Genomic DNA, 24,550 nt, shown 5'->3' on the forward strand with positions numbered 1-24,550 from the left:
TGTAGGGAAATACTGTAGTACAGGTCCAGATAATCTAGAAAGTCGTACAGAAAGCATACCAGCATTCTGTCAGTAATGATGGAAAGAAAGATTAAAATTTGAGAGATCATTTCAGAAAGTCATTTAATACGGATAAGTATGATGAGACATTTTAAAATTTTACAACTGGCAGGGCCCTTAAAGTTAACATATGTCTAATAAATCTGTTGAACCTCTAATCCAGTCATCCTTACTCTACAGATCTGACAACTGAAGTCCAGAGAGGTTATTTGATTTTCCTTAAGTCACACAGCTCATTAGCAGCACACCTGAGTTGAGAACTCACTGTCTTCAGACTACTAAGTACAGCACCCATGAACTGAGAATAAATTGGGAACAAAGAAAGGAAGTGTAGAATGGGAGGGAGGCAAGGACTTGAATTAGCACATCTGACTGCGGAGTAGTTTCTGTTTGAAGAAGTTTATTTGAAAAGTGTTGGGTGCTGGGACTAACTTCAAAGATACTAATAACAAATAAAAGAAATTCCACAATGAAACCCCAGGGTAACCAAACATGCAAGACTGATTTGGGGTAAAATTTTAGATAAAATTTGGGGTAAAAGATTAGACTAGGCATCGAGAACACCTTTGGCCACAAAAGCACGCTCGGATATTCAAAAATATCTACAGGAGGGGAAAAGAAGTGTTTCCCGATAAGCCAGGTGCCCACTTTCGCAGGGAAAGCCCGAGCGGGAGAACGAAAAACGCCAAATGCAAAGATTATCACTTGGCCGCCAGCAAACAGCGCCAGATGATAACACCACGACTCTCCCGCCACAGAAGACACCCTAGCAATAGGGAGCCCGCCGCTGCTCCAGATAAAGACTACCACTCCGGATAAAGACTACCACTCTCGACTCCGCGCGGCTCCCCGGGTTAGGTGGCCAGAGAAGTTTACGCGCAAGGCATTATGGGATTTGTAGTCTTTTCTTCCCCTCTCGGCTTTGGGAGGCGGAGAGATCCCATTTTATGTAAATGACTTGCCCTTCCCGACCGGCTTCCCTTTCCTCCTCTTCCCTCCCCCAACCTCATTTCATGGAGTTTGAAAATTCCCGCAGAGCTGGCGCCCAAGGTCGAACACTCGCGAGAATTCGGGCTCCGCGCCGCGATCTCCCTTCCTTTTCCCACCTCTCTCCGCCCTCCCCCGCCCCTCTCCGCTCCACCCCTCCCTTCCCCTCCCGTCCCCTCCCCTCCCCTCCCCTCCCCTCCCGGGCGTGTGGAACTCGGTCTGCCTGCCGGGGCTAATGCGCAAAGCCGGGCCGGCGCAGCCGGAGCGGAGGAGGTAGAGTCGCGTGGGTGAAGACCCGGAACCGCGGCGCAGGCAGCTGCTGCGTTTTTGTCGCTGAGCAGTCGGCCACCCCAGCAGCCCGCGAAGGCGCTCGCGGGGGGTGTGGATCTGAGGTGGCCCGGGAGGTCGCAGGCGGAGGCCCGCGAGCCGAGAGGCAGCTTCCGTGGGGCGGAGGTGCGTGCGCCCTGCCGGCGGCGGCCGTGTCTCCCGGGAGATGCTGTGACGGACCCGCGCGGGAGGAGCTCGCGCCTCGCCTCGCGCCCCCTGGACTCGGCAGCAGCGGCGGCTCGGTCACCCGCCGTTCTTAGGTAGGGGGAAGGGAAGGCGGGGGTTGGGCCGGCGCGCGGAGGGCGGGTCGGCGCGGCCTGGGCCGCGAGCAGCGGCCGGGCTTCTCCCGCCGCGCCTGTCCGCGGGCCCTCCCCTCCCCGCGCCGGGCCTAGGCCGGGCTTGTGGCCGCCCAGCGAGCCACAGGGGCTGGGCTCGCGGAGCTGCCTGGCTCGTGGAGCGGGCTCGAGGGGGCGAATGCGGTCGTTGGCGGGTGCGGCGCGCTCCAGAGCTCCGAGCGTTGGTTATATAACCTCCTTCTCGGCGGAGCGGCGGCACATGGCGACGGAGAGGCGCCTCGGGGTCTACACCCCGCTCCAAGCGCGCCTACAGCCTTGTCCTCATGTTTCCCAGGCGGTCCTGGACTGCGACCCCTTTTCCCTCCTGCCCTCCGGGGCGGTTGAGACCTTGGCCGGCCTTCCCCTGGCGGAACCGGCTGGTACTCTGAGTCTGTCTTACGTTGGTGTCTGCTCCACATGCTCCCGGGCCTGGCTCGGGTGAGTCTGGGGCGGGGAAGAAGTTGTGACTCGTGATTTGAAAAGTGCAGTGAATCGGTCAGATACAGGAGATTTAAATCATTGTACATCTTGGAGTGGGTATTCGTTTGCCGTGCTTGTCCCCACCTGGAAACTTGAGGGCGATTATTTTTTAGTTACCCCTGACTGTTTGGGGGCCGTGGGGAGGTTAATTTGTTCTCAAAGCCAACGTGGTTCAAACTAGCCGTTATTATCTTTTTTCTAAGAGGCAGTTTGAGAAAATATTTGATAAGAACCTGAGTCCTTTAGGATAAATTGTGGGTCTCTTGGAAACTCTCAGCTTCAGTTTATTCTTAGAATATTCTAAAGTGCCAGTAGATGTTAAGAATTTTCTGTTAGGAGCTTTCATCGACTATATGTGTGAGGAGAGAAGAAATTAGGGTAGGTTTACTTATTTTGGAGGATTTGACTAGGGATGACAAGCCCGGTCAAGTTAATGTTTGAGGGATACTCTTAAGTGTGTTAAGTGCTAAGGGAAGGCTACGCTCTCCCTGCACCGTAATTTTTGATCCTAATTTTTCAATAACCTACTACCACAGCAGGCAGTAATTCGCAAGATGGCAATAATTATTTAAAAAACATTTTTAAAAGATTGTTAATACAGCAGTTTTGAGATAGACATATTTTGATATAAGAGGGAACAAAACGTTCTCATCTAACCATGGACATTTTTAGGAAATTTTTTCTTTTGTTCTTCAGAATGAAGTCTGGTTTTTTTTTTTCCCCCTAGGTTGCATCACTGGTCTCTACAGTAAGTCTCTTCTACTGTCCAGCCTCAACTATTCACAGATTTATGCTTCAGCCATTCCAGAATCATCTCCATTCCTGGGCCCTGCCTTTTGTGTGTGCGTGTGTGTGTGTGTGTGTGTGTGTGTGTGTGTGTGTGTGCTTTTTAGGGCTGCACCTGCGGCATGTGGAAGTTCCCAGCCTAGGGGTCAAATTGGAGCTGTAGCAGCCTGTGTACACCACAGCCACAACAGCACTGGATCTGAGCCTCATCTATGACCTACACCACAGCTCAAGGCAACTCTGGATCCTTAAACCCACTGAGTGAGGCCAGGGGTCGAACCCGCATGCTCATGGATCCTAGTCGGGTTTGTTACCCCTGAGCCACTAAGAGAACTCCCTGGGCCCCTTTTCTTGAAGATGTAGTCTGATGGGTTTTTTGTTTTTTTTTTTCTCCTTCATGTCTTTCAGCCAGGAGTACCATCTCTGCCTTTATCAAGTTTCCAGCTTTCAAATACTCCTTAGCCTAAAATGCCACCTCTTCTGTACACTCTTTGATTTCTCTTTATCCCAGTTCTTTCCTGGGATCTCACAGAATATATACCTTTATTGTAGCATTTATTTGTATCAGATATTTTCATAGTTGATTATGTATCTCCTGGAATGTAAACTCTTTGAAGTCAAGAAGTAGGTTATCTTTCTGCACTTGAATTCTTTACCCAACACAGTGTTTTAAAAGAAGTTGGTGATTAATAACTGATTCAGTTGTTTGAAAGAAGAACTGGTAAATGGCTGGAAGTTTCTGGGCCCATTGATAGTTTACATTTATATCATAATTCTTAGTCTTTTTAAGAACCATAAAAAAGTAAAAGTACATACAAAATGTAGAAATGTTTGCTGAATATATGTTGCAGTATATTTGAGTTTTCTTTTCTTTTTTTTTTTTTTTGCCTTTTAGGGCTGCACCTATGGCACATGGAAGTTTCCAGGCTAGGGGCTGAATTGAAGCTACAGCCACCGGTCTACACCACAGCAATGCCAGATCCAAGCCGCGTCTGAAGCCTACACCACAGCTCATGGCGGTGCGGGATCCCTGACACATTGGTGAGGCCAGGGTTCAAACCCGCATCCTCATGGATACTAGTTGGATTCGTTTCAGCTTCTCTACAATGGAAAGTCCTGGGATTCTATTAATTGAGTGATGGGTGGGGCTTTGGCACATGGAAATAGCATAAATAAAAGAATGAATATTCTAGGTAATAATAAACTTATGAAGGAAGGGGTTTGGGGAGACAAACCTGTAAAGATAGTCTGGGACAGCCACATTGTGCAGGGCCTTGATTACGTGTGGCTGAGGACGTCAGCTTTTATATGCAGTAGGGGAGTCATTGAAGGTTTTTGAGAAGGGAGTGACAATCCTTCCTGCTTTATCAAGAACAGTATTTTTATTGACAGCTGGCACAGTGTTCCTGCTCTGCCTATCTAGACAGAGCAGGAGTTGAAACTTTGTAAATTACTTATTAGAGGTTGCCAATTCTGGCTGGTCATAAAGACTGGGACCTAATTTTGTACAGTACTAAACATAGCTGCTTAGTGTTTGTGAATATTTATATGTCTTTGAACATATATATGTTGAAACTTTGTAAATTACATATTAGAGGTTGCCAATTCTGGCAGGTCATAAAGGCTGGGACTCTACTTAATTTTGTGCAGTACTAAACATAGCTGCTTAGTGTTTGATTGTGAACATATGTATGTTTTTAATGTAAGGTTTTCTTTTTATAGTATAATTTTTAGAAGTTTTCTTCAGTGCACTTAGAAATTTAAAATTCACACTGTAGATTAGGAATTTGAAAGGTCTTAAAGCCAGAAGCCAATTTTTGCCCTGTAGGTTCAAAAGCTAACTTCTAAATTTGGAAAACTTTTATTTCATTCACTGCATGTTTTTTTGAACACCTTTGTGTTCACAGTGATAAGCTGAGTTGGAGCGATCGGTAGTCTCCTTTTCTATAAGCTTTGGTATGACAGGGAGGAAGACAGAATATGGAAGTGTAACATTACATGTACTAGTAAGTGGTAGAACCTGGACTTAAGGCCATTTCTGTCTAATTCAAAGTTTGCACCTTTTATAAATACTCTGGATGGAACCTGAGATTATTGTTCAAAATGATATTTTTCAAGACATTAATGGAGTTCCTGTTGCGGCTCAGTGGTTAACGAACCCGACTAGCATCCATGAGGGCTCGGATTCCATCCCTGGCCTCAATCAGTGGGTTAAGGATCTGGCGTTGACGTGAGCTGTGGAGTATGTCACAGATGTGGCTCAGATCATGCTGTAGCTCCGATTCGACCCCTAGCCTGGGAACCTCCATATGCCGCCAGTGTAGCCCTAAAAGACAAAAAGACCAAAAAAAAAAAAAAAAAGAAGACCTTAAGGGCTTTGAGGAATTCTTTTTCTCTTGAAGTAGACATCAGTATGCTACGGAAGTTTTAGAACACTGCTATAATTCTAGTGGAACTGAAGGGGTAAACTCCAGTGGCTGTGTAGAAGCCAGCTCTAAATTGTAGGACCAAAATGTGAATTTTACAATTGTTATCCTAATCCTAAGAAACAATTTAATAGAAGGTGGAGATAGTGACACAAAGACCAACCCCTGGGAGGGGGCTAATCTATTGAAGATGGAGAGGGAGCTATGGATTTAACCTTTTTTTTTTTTTTTCCTTTTTTAGGGCTGCTCTTGTGGCTTACGGAAGTTCCTAGGCCAGGGGTCAAATCGGAGCTACAGCTCCCAGCCTATACCACAGCCAGAGCAACTTGGGGTCCGAGCCGTGTCTGTGACCTACACCACAGCTCACAGCAACATAGGATCCCCAATTCATTGAGTGAGGCCAGGGATCAAACCCACATCTTCACAGATACTAGTCAGAGTAGTTTCTGCTGGGCCAAAGGGAAACTCCAAAATTTTGTTTTTGTAGAAGTAGCATTTTAGCATGTAGCACTTAATATTGGTTGAATTAAGAGACAGACTTAGCATTGATCCACTGATTTATTGAATATAGGATCACTAAAGAAGTTGAACAGCTTCAGGAATTCAGTGTTCCATGGTCCTTACCTTTCTAAGTTTCTAAGGCTAGCACTAATTTGGCATTATTACAATATTAACCTTTTGTGGAAATATTTGGGTTCCCATTTCTGTTATCATATTGAGTTTTTTCCATCCAGGAGGGATAGCTGAATTGTCTCAGGTCATTATTAAAAGTTTTGAAATTTTCACAATGATTTTTGAAATGTTATCTTTGTCATAAGCGACATTGTTTAGTTTCTGGTCTCTTGCTTCATTGGTTTCTCTATGTTGATGCAGTATATATATTTTTTGATATTGAAGTAGTTTTTGATTTCATTGACTTTTTTAATGTGGTTATTTTGCTTTCTATTTCAGTAAGTTTTCAGCTCTTTTATTCTGCTCACGCTGGGTTTTTTTTTTTTTTTTTTTTTTTGTCTTTTTGCCATTTCTTGGGCTGCTCCCGCGGCATATGGAGGTTTCCAAGGCTAGGGGTCGAATCTGAGCTGTAGCTGCTGGCCTCCACCGGAGCCACAGCAACGCGGGATCCAAGCTGTGTCTGTGACCTACACCACAGCTTGTGGCAACGCCGGATCCTTAACTCACTGAGCAAGGCCAGGGATCAAACCCAAAACCTCATGGTTCCTAGTCGGATTCCTTAACCACTGAGCCACGATGGGAACGCCTCATGCTGGGTTTAATTTGCTCTTTTTTCTGATTTCTTAAGGTGAAAGGTTTATTTTTTTATTTATTTTTTATCTTTCTAGGGCCACACCCACATCTTATGGAAGTTCCTGGGCTAGGGGTCAAATCCAAGCTGTAGCTGGAGAGGGTGTGGAGAAACCTATGCTGTGGTTGGGAATGTAAATTGGTACAACCACTGTGGAAGATAGTATGGAGGTTCCTCCCAAAACTAAATACAAAAAAAAGTACCTTATGATCCAGCAATCCCACTCTTGGGCATGTATCTGGACAAAACTATAATTCAGAAAGATGTATTTTGGGATTTTCCTAGAGTTTTCCAGGGATTATCTATTGACCCTTTTAATGTACTTCTTTCCAAACTGGAAGCTATTAGGATGCTCTGGATTTTTTTGAACTCACCTTTTCTCTATATTGTTTCATGACATACACACACCATATACGTTTATTCATTTTCCAGCTATTAGGGGAAGAATGTGTAGTAGTATGCGTGTAGGTGAGGTATATAACTTTACCAGTGTGTAACTTCTTTATTGGAAGTGAGTAGCAAATTGTACCATTAACATTTAATAGTCCATACTTCTCTGATTTGAAATAATAAAATATGCTTTTTATCATCTACTAAATTTTTGCAGTTCTGTGTCTAGATTCGGTCTATTTTTCCATTACTAGCCTATCATAATTATTGCAGTTTTTTCTTTTCTTTTCTTTTCTTTTTTTTGCTGCAACATTGGCTTATGGAAGTTCCCAGCCCAGAGATCAAACCTGTACCACAGCAGTGACAACACCAGATCCTTTAACTGCTAGGCCACCAAGGAACTTTGCAATTTTAATTATTATAATGTAATAGTATATTTTTTTACTATCTGATAAAACAAATTCTTTATTATTGTTTGGTTATTTTTAATATTTTGCTATTAAGGAAACTACTAATACATGCATTCTTGTATATGCCTCTTCCTATATATATTTTCAATATGGATTTGTAACAAAGTCTAAAATAAGTGAAATGTATCATTCTGTCAGCAAGAGGAGTATAGATACTTTATTTACACTCCATACTTTAACCATTATTATTATTATTATATTGTCTGTATTTTAGATTTTTCCCTTTATTTACCAGTACTTTGAGATACCATTTTTTTTGCATCTCAGATGTTGTGTCTGATCATTATTTTACTAGAAGCCACTATAAACCTTTAGAATTCCCTTTAAGGGAAGGGTCTGTTTGTGCAAAACTCAGTTGTCAAAAATGTTTTTCATTCTTGTTTTAGGGGGTAATTTCAGTGATATATGTTGAGAACTATTTTGCTAAGAATTTTAAAGATATTCCAGACTTGTGACTTCCACTGTTGTTGAAAATTCTTTTCTTTCTATTTATTTGATCTAGGATTCACTGGTCTTCCTGATTTAGTTTGTCTCTACAAATCTGGGAAATATCTTTTAGAATATTGCCTCTTCCTTGCTGTTAGTGTTGTCTTTTGTGGAGTTCTGAATAAACATGTTGGATCTTCCTGTATTGTCTATAACTTGGCTACTTATCTCTCTCTCTGCTACATTTTGGAGAAGTTTTGAGGCTAGCTCTCTACTGCTTTCCTTATCTTCTGAGTTTGTTTTTGTTGACTATGAGGTACAAAAGAATTATTTGTAAGTTGTGAAGGATCATGATGCACAGAATACCTGTGTACTCGCTACCTTGTTTTAGAAAAAGAGCATTACTGTTACGTGGAGTTCTTCGTATATTCCTCTTTGTTCCAGTCCCTTTCCTTCCTTTTTCAGAGTTGTCTGCTATTGGGCAGTTTCCTTTGTTTTATTCATAATTTTGCCACATGTGCTTGTATTCTTGGCAATATTTTGTTTAGTCTGCAGTCATTTTAACTCTATATAAATGTAATTCTGAGTGTATGCTCTCTTTTGTTTAATATTATACTCTGTCTATATCATTGCCTTATAGCTGCTATGTTCTCATTGCTCCATTATGGAGATTCCCAGGCTAGGGGTCTAATTGGAGCTACAGTTGCCAGCCTATCCCACAGCCAAAGCCACGCCAGATCCAAGCTGCATCTGCAACCTACACCACACACAGCTCAAGGCAACGCCGGATCCTTAACCTACTAAGTGAGGCCAGGGATTGAACCTGCATCCTCGTGGTCCTAGTTGGGTTCGTTCACCGCTGAGCCACAAAAGGAACTCCTCCCATGGAGTTCTGAATTTTACTTATCACATTTTTAATTCTAGGAGTTCTGCTTTTTCGAATCAACTTGACTGATTTTCATTATTTTTAAAGTTTATTCTTCATTAGCAAGCTAAATCTTTGATTTCTTTAAACATATTAAACATAGCTATTTTCTGTTCTCTGATCATTTCAGAGTCTGAATCAAGTCTTTAGTAGACTGATTTCTGCTGGCTCTTGATCATGATATCCTTGTTAATTCTTTGTTATTTTGATTAAGAGCTTGTTTTCTTTGAGAACTCTGAGATTACAGAGAATATTTGTTGGTTTCTGTGAGAATACTTTATAATATTCCTCACTGAGTGTTTTCTGATACCAGCTTGAATTCTGGCCACTAATTTGTGAGAAGGGAAGATTTTCTTTTTCCTGTGGAGAAAGTTTTAGCATGGTCAAGATGGACAGCTTTATTGCTCTTTGTCTAGCACAGAGAGTGTATCCAGCTCTCACCTTTCTACTGATGGTGTAGCCCTATGGAGTTGGATGGAGTGGGGGAGGCTCTTAGCTTGCACTGACTCTGTTAACTCAAAGCTTTCTCTTTAGCCTCTGTGGACCTCTGGGTACTCAAGACAAGATCAGTCATCAGGACTGTATTTAGTAGCTAACCTTCAAGGCCCAAGCCCCCTTACATGTCTTCCAGAGTTCCTACTGTTTCCACTTTTGCCTTTGTCAACTCTGTAATCATTCAGAAAGATAGTTTTAAACCTTCAGCCATCATTTTTTGTTGTTTGCAATGGGAGAGTCATTCAGGAAATCTAGCCTTCTATATATTGGAAATGAAAGATAATTTTAGTTTTTTTTTTTCTGTCCCATTGACGGCATGTGTCAAGCTTAGTTCCTGAGGTTACTGTTGGTTTGGATATTTTTCATGGACTTTCTCTACTTTTACTGTAGTGGTATTTTTTTTCTAAAATCATATCAACTGCTTTTGTGTATGAAGTGTTCCTCATTGAGATTAATTGCATTGAGCCAGTCTTCAAAAAATCTAGAGACTCATGTATGTTTTTCTGCCATCTGGCTTAATAAATCTTTACTCTCTTAGGGCTGTTTGTGTAATACCTTCTTAGGAGAGAATGCCCTCAGACCCAGAAGCACATAATATGTATTTAATAATCAGATGTTTTAGCTGATTTACTTCTGTATGGTAGTTTTTTTTGTTTTGTTTGTTTTTTATTAACCCTTCTTCTGGCTAGAGATAGTCAAGAGTCTTATAGTACAAATATATCATAATAATCTTACTATAAAAATATTTGCAGTGAAAGTATGCGAGACCTAACAGCGCAAGTGACTAGTGATCTTCTGCAGTTCCCAGAAGTGACTATTCAAGCCCTTGGAGAAGACGAAATCACATTAGAATCTGTGCTTCGTGGAAAGTTTGCTGCAGGTAAAATAATGTTGAAAATTTACTAGTTTGATTGATTTTTAAGGTTGATAATAGAATAAAACTGTTTCTTTGATGTGGAAGGAAAAAAAGTAGAACCTGGTTAGAGTGGTCTTATATAAAATATATAAAGTCTACAACTACATATTGCATACTCTAGAGCACATTTTTAGTGAATCTCTTGGGGTATTATAGTTCATTTTTTTCTTGTTAAAATACCATACATTTTGTATCTTTTAGTATCGAGTATTTGTGTTTGGAAAGTAGAAATAATACACTACTGATTTTTCTTTATAATTAATAAGTTTTATGAGTTTAGGTTAGAACCTGAACAGTCATATTATGAGTAGAAAAATCTGATTATAGTGCTCTAGATGATGCAGTATGTTCAGAAAGTCTTATTAGTCCCATTAAACTGAACAAGATCTTAATATGTGATTTAGATTATATAATACCACAGAAAACTATACTAAAGAAGCCATGAAATTATGGATTTCAGTCTGTCTTTTCTGAAAGAAATGCAGAAAACATTTCTGAGAATGAATTTCACAGCCATCCTTCCTAGCAGGACAACAGCAAAACATCTAGATCAGTAATATAATCAGCACAGTAATTACAATACTACTCTCTTGAATATCAAAAGTAGAGACAGGACTACCATTATATGCTAGGCCATTGAACAATTTTTTATCAAGTTAAGTACTAGACTTTTCTAATCAGGCATTATTCTGTGTAACGGAGAATCACATAGGTTAAGTAACTTGGTCCCAGTTATAAAGAAAGTGCAGAAATGAGCTTTGAATCCATGCATTCTGGATCCCCACTGTGCTGTACTATTTCCGTAAACTCTGTAGCATCTTTCACCTGTAATCTGGTGTATACAGCCATCTATTTGGATGCACGACAGACACCACAAGTTTAGTAGTAAAAGTTAACACCATTCATCTAGCTGTTCAAGGGAAAATTTAGGGTCTACATCCTGATTCTTCTGTATTACTCACCTCCCCATGTCGTATCAGCAAGCAAGTCCTTTTAGTTCTGCCTCTGAGATAAATCTTCAGTCAATTCAGTTTTCTCTGTTCATGGCCAACCAGGCATAGGGTATCATCTCCCTGCTTTCTGTTCCCACCTATTGTCCATGCTCTGCTTAGCAGCTGGACAAATGTTTAAAAACATAAGTCAGATCGTCAGTATCCTGCTTAAAACCCTCCGGTTGCTTTACACTGCATGCAGAATAAAATTCAGACATGATTAGTAAGGGGCCAAGAAAGACTTCTGCTGTTTCCTGTTACTATGTTAGTTATGTATTCTCTTCTCAGATTTTGATCTTCAGAGGCAGAATCATGTGTTACATTTTTAGACTTCCCATAGCATCTAGTTCAACTCTTTAGGTATGGTGTAGTGAAAATAAGAGTTTGGGAGTTTAAACAGACTTGGGATCCACTTCTGGTCTGGTATTTGTAGCTTTGTGGGTTTGGGGCAAGTTATTCATATAGTTGTATGAAAGTTTAGTTGCCTTAGCTCTGTGTTGAGGTATAACAAGTAGTAAATGAGATAATTCATTTAAACATATAGCATGGTGCCTTTACTGAATGGTTACTTTTTATTATTGCAGTAGTAGTTGTTTAATTAATTTGAGGACCACTGTGTTCTGTAAATGCTTAGATTTCAGTTTGGAGATAATATGTAAAGTTTTATATAATGAGCAATGTATTACATATGTAAAACTGCTGTTTAGTTTTGTTGTGTCCATACATACAGTATTAAAATGAGCGACACTTTTTATTTTTTATTTTCCTTCTAGGGAGAAATGGACTTGCTTGCTTGGCATGTGGTCCACAACTTGAGGTAGTAAATTCTCTAACAGGAGAGCGGTTGTCTGCATATAGATTCAGTGGCGTGAATGAACAACCTCCTATAGTCCTAGCTGTGAAAGAATTCTCATGGCAGAAGAGAACTGGATTGTTAATTGGATTGGAAGAATTCGAAGGGAGTGTTCTCTGTCTTTATGACCTTGGTTTATCAAGAGTGGTTAAAGCAGTTGTGCTTCCTGGAAGGGTAGGTACTGCCTAAGATATGTGGACTGGAGTTCCCATCATGGCTTAGCAGTTAATGAACCCAACTAGCATCCATGAGGATGTTGGTTCGATCCCTGGCCTCACTCAGTGGGTTAAGGATCTGGTGTTGCCGTGAGCTGTGATGTAGGTCCCAGATACATCTTGGATCCTGTGTTGCTGTGGCTGTGGCGTAGGCCGGCAGCTGCACCTCCAATTCAACCCCTAGCCTGGAAACCTCCATATGCCGTGGGTGTGGCCTTAAAGAGACAAAAAGACAAAAAAAAAAAAAAAAAAAAAGATATGTGGACATTTTCTACTTTAAAAATTGAACCCCGAAGTTCCCGTTGTGGCTCAGTGGTTAACGAGTCCAACTAGGAACCATGAGGTTACGGGTTTGATCCCTGGCCTTGCTCATTGGGTTAAGGATCTGACATTGCTGTGAGCTGTGGTTTAGGTCGCAGACAAGGCTCAGATCTGGTGTTGCTGTGGCTGTGATGTAGGTGGGCTGCTGCAGCTCCGATTCGACCCCTAGCCTGGGAACTTCCATATGCCACAGATGTGCCCATAAAAAGCTAAAATAAAACAATAACTTTCTTATTCTTGGTTAGAAAATTACCAAGTAAAGATAATGATGGCATGTAGTGTTCTAATCTTTCATATGAAATATCATCTGAGTCTAGTTTTTACCTCCAGTTTTGTTTTATCAGGATACTGAAAGTTTATAAAAATGTATATTCATTATTGTGGCATTTTTTTTTTTTCCCTCTTATCTCTGTTTTTTTCTTTGAATTTGAGACTATAGCCTTAGAGCAGTATGGAAAATACGTCTTCATTACCATTTAAGATTTGAATAATGTGTTTAAATAGTGGATTCACTTATATTTACCATTTATTAATTCTAATATATGTGTGCTTTCCATATGCCAGACATTCAGTAGTAATTACAGGAGTAGTTTGAATTTGGGTTGTTTCTCCAGCAGATTTATTACAGCTCTTTTTATGTGGTGAGAAAATGTATACACTTAGAGATACAAACAGACAAAAGGGAAGAGTAGAGTTCTTTCTTCACATGGTGTGAAAAAAGTATGTACTTAGATATAAAAGTATGTATATGTTTATATGTGTATATATGTATATATGTAATGTATATATAGTCATAGAATAGAATTTTTAAAGTTAAAAGGGAGTTTGATAACAAATAATAATGTTTTTATAGTGAGGAAACCAACCCAGTGGGCTAATGTGGGGTCTGAAGTAGTTTATAGCCTGGTATGTTACACATATTTGGCAATGGTGATGATTTTAAAGATGGAATTGGTTTGGCAATTCATTAAGTGCTCACTCTAAATCAAGCTGTGTGCTAGACTTTGGGGATAAGTAGATAAATTGAATTTGATCCCTGCTGTCTAAAAAGCTTATAGTCTAGTGGGAGAAGACAGATAGTAAGATTATGACCTAAACATAATAAGTGCTTTGATAAATTTTAGCACTTGGAAGGTGGAGAACACCTGGATAATTACCTACTTAAAAAGATTGGACATTTCATTGCAGGTAGAAAGTCACGGTATATGGAACACTTGGGAAACTATGTTTATTTAGAATGCCTGGGGGAGAGGGAATGGTGGAGGAGGGAGCCAGAAATGGTGAGGATAGAGATTATGAATGGCTTTATTTGCAGTTAGGGGCCTCTTCTTAAAGTCTGTGGTGAAATCATTTTAAGTTTAAAGCAGAACTCTAGAGTAAAAGCACTTTAGTTTAGGGTACTTCAGATAAATAAGGATGATGAACTTAACTGAGGAAATGACATTAGAAATGGAGAAGGTGGGACAGATTCAAAGTGTATTCCAGTGGTAGTGTGGACAGGACTTGAACGTTTGGATGAGAGTAACTGAGAAGGGACAAGAGTTAGATAAATTACTGGTTACTTAATTTAGGCGGATGGTTGATATCACATGAAATACAGAAAAGTTTGGGAGAGGAGTGAAGGATACCTTCAGAAAGAGTTCAGTCAACTAGCTCTCTTTTGACTAAGGCACGGTATCTCCTCCTAAATTTGTTTGCTTTTAACTACCTTATTTTAAAATTAATAAAGGTAGTGTTATCGATTACTTCATGTAGTATTTTTGTGAGGAATGTAAGCAGATTCCTTACACTTCACTGAGGGAATTAAAGAGAACATACTTTAGTATTTATAGACATTATTACTGTAATTTAGAAAAAGACAGTCCATGTAATTACAGCTTTCAGAATTAGAAACACTAAGGAATGTTTTGTGTACTAATGAAATACAGAGGAAGCTAGGGTTTTGTATGTAATAATAAATTATAGCCTGAAACAGACATTAACCTTATATTACCACATAAAGCCATTGATAACAAATTTCCTCTTTTCTTTTTTTTCTTTTTCTGCCACACCCAGGGCATATGGTAGTTCCCAGTGATTGAATCTGAGCTGAGGCTTTGACCTACACCACTGCTGCAGCAACACTGGATCCAGGGATCGAACCGGAGCCTCCACAGAGACAGGCTGGATTAATGACCCACTGTGCCACAGTGGGAACTCCTTCCTCTTTTCTTTCTAGGATATTCATCAGTATTTCAGTAGCAGTAACCAAATACTTTAATTATCATATATCATACCTAATTAATTTTTGTGAATTAATAAGAAGCAGAGGGAAAGCTAAGTGTAAACTAAAATATGGACTGTTAGGTGTAGACATTAAAAATTTGACTCATGAGATGAAAGGGGCACATTTCTCCATAATGTAACTGCAGTATGATTTTCTTTAAGTAATTTCAGTCCTTGTTAAATGTCAGCGATCCAGTTACTGTCATTTAATAGTAAGTCTGTTATAAATAATGTTGGCCTTTTAAATAAGGTTCGACCTCTTCAAGCTTTATGTCATGAAAAGGACTTTTTAAAATTTTTTTTAAAGAGTAAGTATTAAGTTTTCTAGAATGATTCATTTTTAGTCTTCCTTAGAGAAGAGGCTGTATACTTAGAGTAGCTGGTTAAGAGTTTTATTTATTTATTTGTTTTGTTTTTTGGGGGGGTTAAGAGTTTTAAAGTGAGAAAAATCTAGGTTTGAGTTTTACATTTACTGTGTAACTCGAATACCTTAGCTAAACTTTCTAAGCCTCAGGGTGTTTCATCTTTAAACAAGTATAATTATGTGTAGTCCAATATCAAAGGGATATCAGAACATTAAAATGAGTCAATTAGCATAATTCCTGGAATATAGTGAGCTCTCAATAAACATCAATTGTTATTCCACCTACATGGTGTAATTCTTATATCTGATGATTTCATTATGTTATTCAGATTCACAAGTGTCAGATGCCGATTTGTGATTCTATACTGGAAAAATGTTAACAAGGTCTATCTAATTACTAACCTGCCTTAACCTCACAATTTTTGGTTTTATTTTTAATTGTATTTTCTCATTTTGTATAAGAAACTCATATATTCTGCTGTCTAGGTAACAGCTATTGAACCTATAATTAATCATGGAGGAGCCAGTGCAAGCACTCAGCATTTACACCCAAGTCTGCGATGGCTTTTTGGTGTGGCAGCTGTGGTAACTGATGTTGGACAGATCCTTCTTATTGACCTGTGTTTGGATGACTTGTCCGGCAGTCAGAATGAAGTAGAGGCATCAGGTAATTAGTTGTTCTGTGCTTGAAACCAAAAATTGAACCTGTGAGTATTCTGATGCAATGAATTGATAGTGGGTTTTTTAGTCAAAAATTTATATAGAAACTTCATGTATCTTTAAAAAAAAACTGCTCCTATTTTGGTTTTTGGGACTGTGGATATTTTTTGCTTGAGTTATTCTGTCATATTGATGAAATGGTTATCATCATTGAATGAGATAGGGATGTGTTTCCTAATATACACTTGAATAATATGTTATTAAGTAATTGTCAGAAAAGGGCTAAATATTATAAAAATCTTGATTTTTATCAGACAGTATGAAATCAGCTAACTATGTAGGATCTAACGTGTTTTTGGCATATTTGTTTATGTTCCTGGGTAAGCTCAAGATAGAAATAAAGTAATTTAATAGGAAATAACAGTAATTTGAAAGTCATGTCTCAAAAAATCATATCCTAAAATAGAACTGAACTACTTCAAAAAATGGATATAATTCTCCCCCTTTAATACTTATGCTTATATTTATAAATCCACTGTTTTATACAGTGCCTTTAGTTTTTTGTTTTTATAATTTGAGACTCTTACTTGATTGGCTTATGTATGGAGGAGAGCTAACCTGAAAACTTTAAAAATGTGTATATTATTTATAAAGTTTCAGGAAAGGACTATTATAATCAAGACCTTCTTGATTTTTAAAGGAATCCTGTAATATTAGTTCAGACCTGTTCATTTATGGATCAGCTAAGAAATAGATACAAATAATATTTTGTTCTAATTTATAATGAGTATATCTAATAAAAACAGTATGTAAGGAAACTAAAACTGCAAGTGGTAAAAATTATATTTAACCAGAAATTGATTAAAGAACCATATTTTCTGAACAGATTTTTTGCCTGCAAAATATGACCTGAAAAAATTTGATTTGGCAAAAATAATGGCCACATGTGCATTTAAGGAAAAAAGAAACATATGCTGCAGGGTGGCCAGAAAAGAAAAAAAACTTGTATTCATAATTAAAACTCTTCAGATCAAGATAGTATAGTTGAAACAGCTTTTTAGAAGTCAACAGTCACTAATTAAATTCAGCACAAGGATGATTTTATAATGAGATTTTCTGAATTGTGATCACATATCAGAACCATTTCTTAATTATGAGAATTAAGGAGGAAGCCATTGAATTTTATTGCAAACAAAAAAGTTGAGATTTTGAGTTTAATGCAAAGTTGGTTTTTTTGTTTATAGAAGTAGTTTATGATTACAACTATTTAGACTTCACTGAGACAAACATAACATAGAAAATGAAGTTTGTAATATTTATCATACTATAAATATATATTGCAACTTTTCCAGACTTAGCAGTGTTTCTTATATATCTTTTCACGTCAGTACATATAGAATCTACTTTATTCTCTTGCATAAGTTACAGTATTCTATGGTATGAACTACTTTTTTTGGCAGAATTTAATTACTTGCTATTTTCTGGGGGAAAAAATCAGAAGTGTAGTGGATTAGGAGGGTATTCATTCAGATACAGTGTGGTACGATTTCCCCCCTTCATAACTGCATTGAGGGAATCTGCCCTTGTACAAGTTATATTGGTAAATCGGCCTGAAAATTTTTTTTTTTTTTTTTTTTTGGTTTTTTAGGGCCGTATCTGTGGCATATGGAGGTTCCCAGGCTTAGGGCTCTAATCGGAGCTACAGCTGCTGGCCTACACCACAGCCGTAGCAGCATCAGATCTGAGCCACGTTTGCGACCTACACCATAGCTCATGGCAACACCGAATCCTTAACCCACTGAGCGAGGCCAGGGATGGAACCCACAACTTCATGATTCCTAGTCAGTTCATTTCTGCTGCACCACGACGAGAACTCCCCTGAATTTTTTTTTAATTTAAACATTTTAGACGCCTTCAAGTAGATAAAATAGGAATTCCCACAAACTTGTTAGCTAAGTTCAAGTTAGTTTTCAAAATTTACCATATGTACATCTGTTTTATTTTTTCTTTTCCCACTTCCCTTTTGTATTCTGTATTAATTTAAAGCAAATAATAGTTATTTCACTACAAAATATGATGCCATTTGTGTTCCTTTTTTTTTTTCCACACCCATGGCATGTGGAAGTTCCCGGGACCAGGAATCAAGCTTGCGCCACAACTGGGGCAACCTGTTGTGGCAGAAGGGAACTTCCACCATTTACCACTCTTAACATCATTAATAATTCTTTGCTGTAATTTTTTTTTTTTTTTTTAATTGGCCAAGCCCACGGCATACAGAAGTTCCTGGGCCAGGGATTGAACCTGTGTCATAGCAGTGACAATGCCAGGTCCTTAACTAGGGAACTCTTAGTATAGTCTTAATTATTAGTCCATAATCAAATTGCTCTGATTGTCTCTTTTTGCATTTGGATTGTTTGAATCATGATCCAAGCAATGTCCACACATTGTATTTGAATGTAGAGCAGTCCTTCCTCTATTTTCTCCTATTTATTTATTTTTATTTTAATTTTTTTGTCTTCTCGTCTTTTCTAGGGCCGCACCCATAGCATATGGAGGGTCCCAGGCTAGGGGTCCAATTAGAGCTGTAGCTGCTGGCCTATACCACAGCCACAGCAAGGAGGGATCTGAGCCGAGTCTGCGACCTACACCACAGCTCATGGCAACACCGGATCCTTAACCGGCTGAGTGAGGCCAGGGATCAAACCTGCAACCTCATGTTTCCTTGTTGGATTCGTTAACCACTGCACCACGACGGGAACTCCTCATTTATTTATTTTTAGTGCCACTGACTTGCTGAAGAAGTTAGTTATGTGGTAGAATGCCCCATTTTGGAATTATCTATGTGTCCTCAGGTGGTGTCATTTACATTTTATATTCTCTGCAGATGTAAATTAGCTCTGCTTCGATTCAGATTTAACATTTGGCAGGTGTACTTCAAAAGTGCTAGGTATTTCATAATGTGTCATATTAGGAGGCATGTAGTATCTTGTTTCATATTTAGTAATCCGTGGGTTCAGGTGACAACAACATGATCATTCCTTTTGAAAGTTTCCCATCAACCTTTGTACCTGGTTTTCAGCTGAGGGTGATTTTTGTCCTCTAGATTTTTGGTCATATCTGGAGACATTTTTGGCTGTTACTATCAGAAGGAGACAGTGCTACTGGCGAGTAGTAGATAGAGACCAGGGATGCTGTTAACATCATGTAATGCACAGAATAGTCCCCACAGCAAACAATCATCTGACGAAAATGTCAATAGAGCCAAGGTTGAAAAATCATACTTTAAATTGCTTCATCCCTTGAGATTGTTTCCTAGATGTCTTTATTTCATTGGGGGCTACAAAAATGATGATTTTAAAATTCTGTTAAATCTACAGAAGTGATTTCTCATTAACTAGGGATGTTTATTTACCCTGAAATACAATTTGTAGGCAGGGTAAATACTAAGTATCTCTTGAAGAACTCTCTTCAGAGTAAGAAGTTGGTACTCAGCTACTTTAAATAGTTCAGTGAGGTCTCTTGTAGGCAAGGAGGGCAGGAACTCATGGGGTTTTATATACTAAATATGTTTCATTTATTTTCATTATTGTTTTTGTGCTCAGAATGTTCTATTTTGCTAATGAAGACACCTTCATGTAGTCTGACATATTGCCTTTAGATTTTGATAGTTTCCTAGATTTCTGGAACAGGTTATGCCAGGCTCATATATTTTCTGCCCCTGACTTTTGGCACCAGCCATTCTTTAACGGGAATATTTAGGTTGCTAGTTCTAAATTTGAGTAAAGAAACTATCAACTTTATTTATGATTGTTAAGGAAATTGTTTAATCCTTTTTAAAAAAGTATTTTAGGGAGTTCCCGTCATGGCTCAGCAGTTAACAAACCTGACTAGTATTCATGAAGATGCAGGTTCGATCCCTGGCCTTGCTCAGTGGGTTAAAGATCCAGCATTGCTGTGAGCTGTATTGTAGGTCGCAGATGCTGCTTGGATCTGGTGTTGTTATGGCTGTGGTGTAGGCTGGCAGTTGTGGCTCTGATTGACACCTAGCCTGGGAACCTCCATATGCTGCGTGGGCAGCCCTAAAAACAAAAAGGAGTATTTTAGATAATATTTGATGTGTACTGTTAAGATTTTTTTTTAATTACACAATTAAATATATTTTAAAAATTCTAGCCTTTAAAATACGGCTGGCTATTTTTTGCTATGCTTTGTCATCACTAATCTTATTTTAATTGACCCCAGTAGTTTTCAGTTGCTGCTTCAGTAACGGGTGACACAGACTTGCTTTTGTTGTTCATTGTTTGTTAATCTTGTCTTATTTATTTTTTAGACCTTGAAGTTATAACTGGTATCCCAGCTGAAGTACCACACATCAGAGAAAATGTGATGCGAGAAGGCCGCCATCTGTGTTTTCAGTTAGTAAGCCCATCAGGAATAGCCGTTTCAACTCTTAGTTACATAAACAGGACAAATCAGCTTGCTGTAGGTTTTTCTGATGGCTATCTAGCCCTTTGGAATATGAAAAGCATGAAAAGAGAGTAAGTACAACTTCTTCTTTGATTATTGTTGCTTTTTGAATATAAGTTGTACTCAATTACTAATGTTCAAAAATAAATATAAAGAGGAATAAGTAGGGTAGATTAATGATTGAATGCATAATTTTCTTTTTTTTTTTTTTTTTTTTTTTTTTTTTTTTTGTCTTTTTGTCTTTTTGCCATTTCTTGGGCCGCTCCCGCGGCATATGGAGGTTCCCAGGCTAGGGGTCTAATCGGAGCTGCAGCTGCCAGCCTCCGCCAGAGCCACAGCGACGCAGGATCCGAGCCGCATCTGCAACCTACACCACAGCTCATGGCAACGCCGGAACCTTGACCCACTGAGCAAGGGCAGGGATCGAACCCGCAACCTCATGGTTCCTAGTTGGATTCATTAACCACTGCGCCACGATGGGAACTCCCGAATGCATAATTTTCCATTGTGTTAAATTATAACTTGGTGTGATAAAGGAAAGACTTAGGTTGAGTCAGTGTATTTAAAAGGTATTTCAGTCACTCTGGTGTTCAGTTTGCTAATGCATTATGACACTATAAAGAAAACTATGTATTTGCATAGTATGAATTCTTTCAGAATTAGTTTTGTACATAAGCATATGTTTTAAGCAGTTTAACAGTAGTTAGTTCTTAGTTGATAGAAAAACAAAAGGCTTTTAGAATTTATAGAACGCTGTGTTTAAAAGTTTTTATGCTGTCAGAAACTTCCCCCAAATATAATTATATTGATACTCTTTATTCATCTTTATTGTTAAAATTGCTGAGGAATTAACTCTTTATTAAGGAAAGTAGCTAATAGGCATTACAGGTTTTAAATCTAATCTTTATTAAGAGCTAAGTAGGTACCTACTTGCCTCTTAAGTTGTTAATTTCTTTTTTCCTAGTAATAGTGGAATGTTTTCTTGAGTAATTTGTTTTACAAATGAGTCAACAAAATAGTCATATTTCCAAAGTTTCTGCTCAATTCATCTCACCAATAAATTTATACGTATCTACTTGGCTGTGATTGGCAATAAATGTTTGCCAGGTTTGAAATGAAGGGGAAAGACAGAGATGGAAAATAACAAGATTCTCATCTATACCAGGCCCATATTTTGCTGTTGGGTTCTTTGATAAATATTAGAGCCTTACTAGCCCTTTAAGTAAACATTACCTGTCTTGCACTTCCTCAGATTTTTATGCAAGGTGCCAGTGGTGAAGCGGCAATGCTGTTGCCTAGTAGCTCCCTTTGGGAAGTCCACGTCTACTCTCTTTGCTGATATCCTCTTATCAGCTTTTGTCTTTGGATAGCTCCCAAAGGGCTGGCTTCTGCAGTGTTTCCTTTACCATTATCATCTCTTCACTAATTATGCTTTTTCAAAGGATTTATGAGAACTCTCTGGATTCTAGCTTATTCAGTCTTAGTAATGGCGAAATTAACCCTAAGTCCAAGCAGCTGAAATGGAGTGTCATGGCAGTGTTTCATCTCTTTCTGGAGTTAGCTGTTACTGGGAAGCAGTACCTAGTGCATGCATTTATGACTGGTAGGACTAGTTCACACACACACACATGCATGTGCATTAGTCATTTTAACCCTTCCCAGCTTTACCTGGGGGTGGGTGCCATGCCCATTGTCTTGATGTTTTGTACCCTGAGTATTTTTGAAGATAAGATGATTGTATGATTGTAGTTGCTCTAACCCAAATTCTTACATGAGGCCCCTTCTTCCTTTTTCATGAAATTATAACTCGAAAGTATAAAGTGTACTGATTTTTGTGCCTGTTATAGATACTACACACAATTAGAAGGTGGAAGAGTTCCTGTATATGCTGTTACTTTTCAAGAACCTGAGAATGATCCTCGTAATTGCTGTTACTTGTGGGCTGTTCAGTCTACACAAGATAGGTAAGTGTGATGTATGTGGGGAGTAATACATGTCAAAAATGAAGTAGCAGTTAATTTCTTTTCCAAAGCTTTCTACTATTATTGTCTCTCTTTAGTGAAAGCAGCATAATTCAGTGAATTAGTGATAGTTTAAATGACTTTATAAGGTAAATGGTTGTTTACGTGTTTGGGTAATTTTGAGATATGAGAAATTGTGCTTTCTTGACTAGTTTGGATGTTTTTTGTCTTTTTGCTTTTTCTAGGGCCACTTCCTGTGGCATATGGAGGTTCCCAGGCTAGGGGTCTAATTGGCGCTGTGGCCGCCAGCCTACGCCAGAGCCACAGCAACTCAGGATCCGAGCCACGTCTGTGACCTACACCACAGCTGTTACTGGGGAGCAGTACCTAGCGAGGCCAGGGATCGAACCCGCAACCTCATGGTTCCTAGTTTGATTCATTAACCAATGTGCCATTATGGGAACTCCCTGGATGTTATTTCAAAGAGTAAGCCAATTCACATGAGTAGGCAACTTCTTAATCCCTAGGCAATTTTTATGGCCTTCTGTGTTCTCTTAAAGGGAACATTTTTTTCTCTTTTTATAATCTCATTCCTTTTTTCTCTTTGTTGTGTATTCTCTCATTTTTATGTATCCCTGCTGTGTTTTCTAGTCCTTCTGCTTCCTAGGGTTAATATGGTTAAATTTTCTGTGTCTTTCATAAGCTTTAAATTTGTCCCAACTATAGCTTGTGAGATTGTGAGAAATCTTTCCTTTCAATTTAATTCCTAACTGGTTAAGCTTGTTCATTTCAAGTGCTAAAACAGCGTAAGTATTTATTAATTTTCTCTTATTTTTCATTGGTGTTTAGTTCTTTCTCTGATGATCAATGAAACAGTTAAATCTGTGGTATAAATGCTGAGATCTTGGTAACTTGTTACTCCCAGTACTTTGTTTTCTCAAGTCCATTCTTTCTTAGAGTCTGGATACCTAAATTGTGGACACTTTGGGTTTTTGTGTTAGATATTCTCACTTAAAGGTTTTGTCTTACACTTTAGTAAGTCAGTGAAGGAAGAATTGATCTGTCACTTTGAAATTTGTCAATCTTGGAGGAAAACTGAAATGGAAAGATAGAGACAGCTATTGGGATATTCCTCGTTAGGTCAAATCCACATTTCTGTCCATCTGAGTGTAATGTGGGCCAGCAGCAAATTGAGTAATGTGCCTTGTGAAGGCTCCAGGTAGTGATTGAGAGGGGACATTTGTCTGAACAAGTTTTTATCCCATTTATTTTTTTCCAATACTGCCTAACTAAAGCACACCTATTGAAGACAGGAAGAAGGAAAATTGGGTAAATAATTATAGTCTTCAGTCATATTACGGTGTCATCTAAAATAGCCAAGCAAGGTGTTCCCTGGTGGCACAATGGGTTAAGGATTTGGCAGTGTCACTGCTGTAGCTCAGGTCATTGCTGTGGTTCTTCCCTGTGAACTTCTGCATGCTGCAGGTGCAGCCAAAAAATAAAATAAAACATGCAAAGAAGATCAGCTTCAGTTAATTAGAATCAATAGAAGATTGACAGTCATTATTTCTAAGGAATGTATTTTTTGTGAAAATAACCAAGTAAAACTAAATTCTTCACAGAGACCTGTTTTGTCACTTGCACTCAATATTGTATGCAAACTAAATTTATTTGGACACTAAGAGGTGTTTAATGTATTAATATGATATTTAGTATTTCTCCTCAGCTAATTTCTGTTTCTTTCAGTGAAGGGGATGTTTTGAGTTTGCATCTACTTCAGCTGGCCTTTGGTGACCGGAAATGTTTAGCATCAGGACAAATCTTATATGAGGTAAATGGTATTGGTAATATGGCTTCATAGTACTGTTTTCATTGTTTGCCTGTTTCAAGTCTTTAAGATACTGAGATGTTGAACTGTTACTTTTCTATTCTAGTTAATACGGTATTCATAATATAATGTAAAAAAGATTAGGCTTCAGGAAACCTGTATTTTACCATGGTAGCAATCTTTAAATATCCAGGTTATCCTTTTCCTCTAAAATGAGGATATTGGATAAGACTCAAGCTTGCCGCCTAATTGGTAACTCCACTTTGTTGCTCCAACATAAAAAGCAGTAAGCCATGGG

The 24,550-nt window shown here is 38.8% G+C and overlaps 1 protein-coding gene across 7 annotated transcripts in view; it reads left to right on the forward strand.

The window, feature by feature from the left end:
- Positions 1-1,254: 1,254 nt before the first annotated feature.
- Positions 1,255-24,550, forward strand: part of AHCTF1 (AT-hook containing transcription factor 1) — a 79,648-nt gene continuing 56,352 nt past the window's right edge. For 2 of the 7 annotated variants that reach the window (XR_014817474.1, XM_021064442.2), the window contains exons 1-8: positions 1,255-1,634; positions 2,917-2,937; positions 10,163-10,290; positions 12,092-12,345; positions 15,823-16,003; positions 20,327-20,534; positions 22,311-22,427; positions 24,171-24,255. Coding sequence is in view for 4 of the 7 variants with exons in the window: in XM_021064442.2 (XP_020920101.2) it covers positions 10,170-10,290; positions 12,092-12,345; positions 15,823-16,003; positions 20,327-20,534; positions 22,311-22,427; positions 24,171-24,255 (966 nt within the window). In the remaining 3 variants the exon portion in view is untranslated. Of the gene's footprint in view, positions 1,635-1,694; positions 2,148-2,916; positions 2,938-10,162; positions 10,291-12,091; positions 12,346-15,822; positions 16,004-20,326; positions 20,535-22,310; positions 22,428-24,170; positions 24,256-24,550 lie in introns of those variants that run through there. The other 5 variants (XR_014817473.1, XM_021064443.2, XM_084979258.1 and 2 more) reach the window with 4 other exon arrangements.

Source organism: Sus scrofa, chromosome 10 (assembly GCF_054392235.1).
Source record: "Sus scrofa isolate SSC_HxYL_T2T_F1_AM1 chromosome 10, Sscrofa_HxYL_maternal_Yorkshire_Landrace_v2.0, whole genome shotgun sequence".
Lineage (NCBI taxonomy): Eukaryota > Metazoa > Chordata > Mammalia > Artiodactyla > Suidae > Sus > Sus scrofa.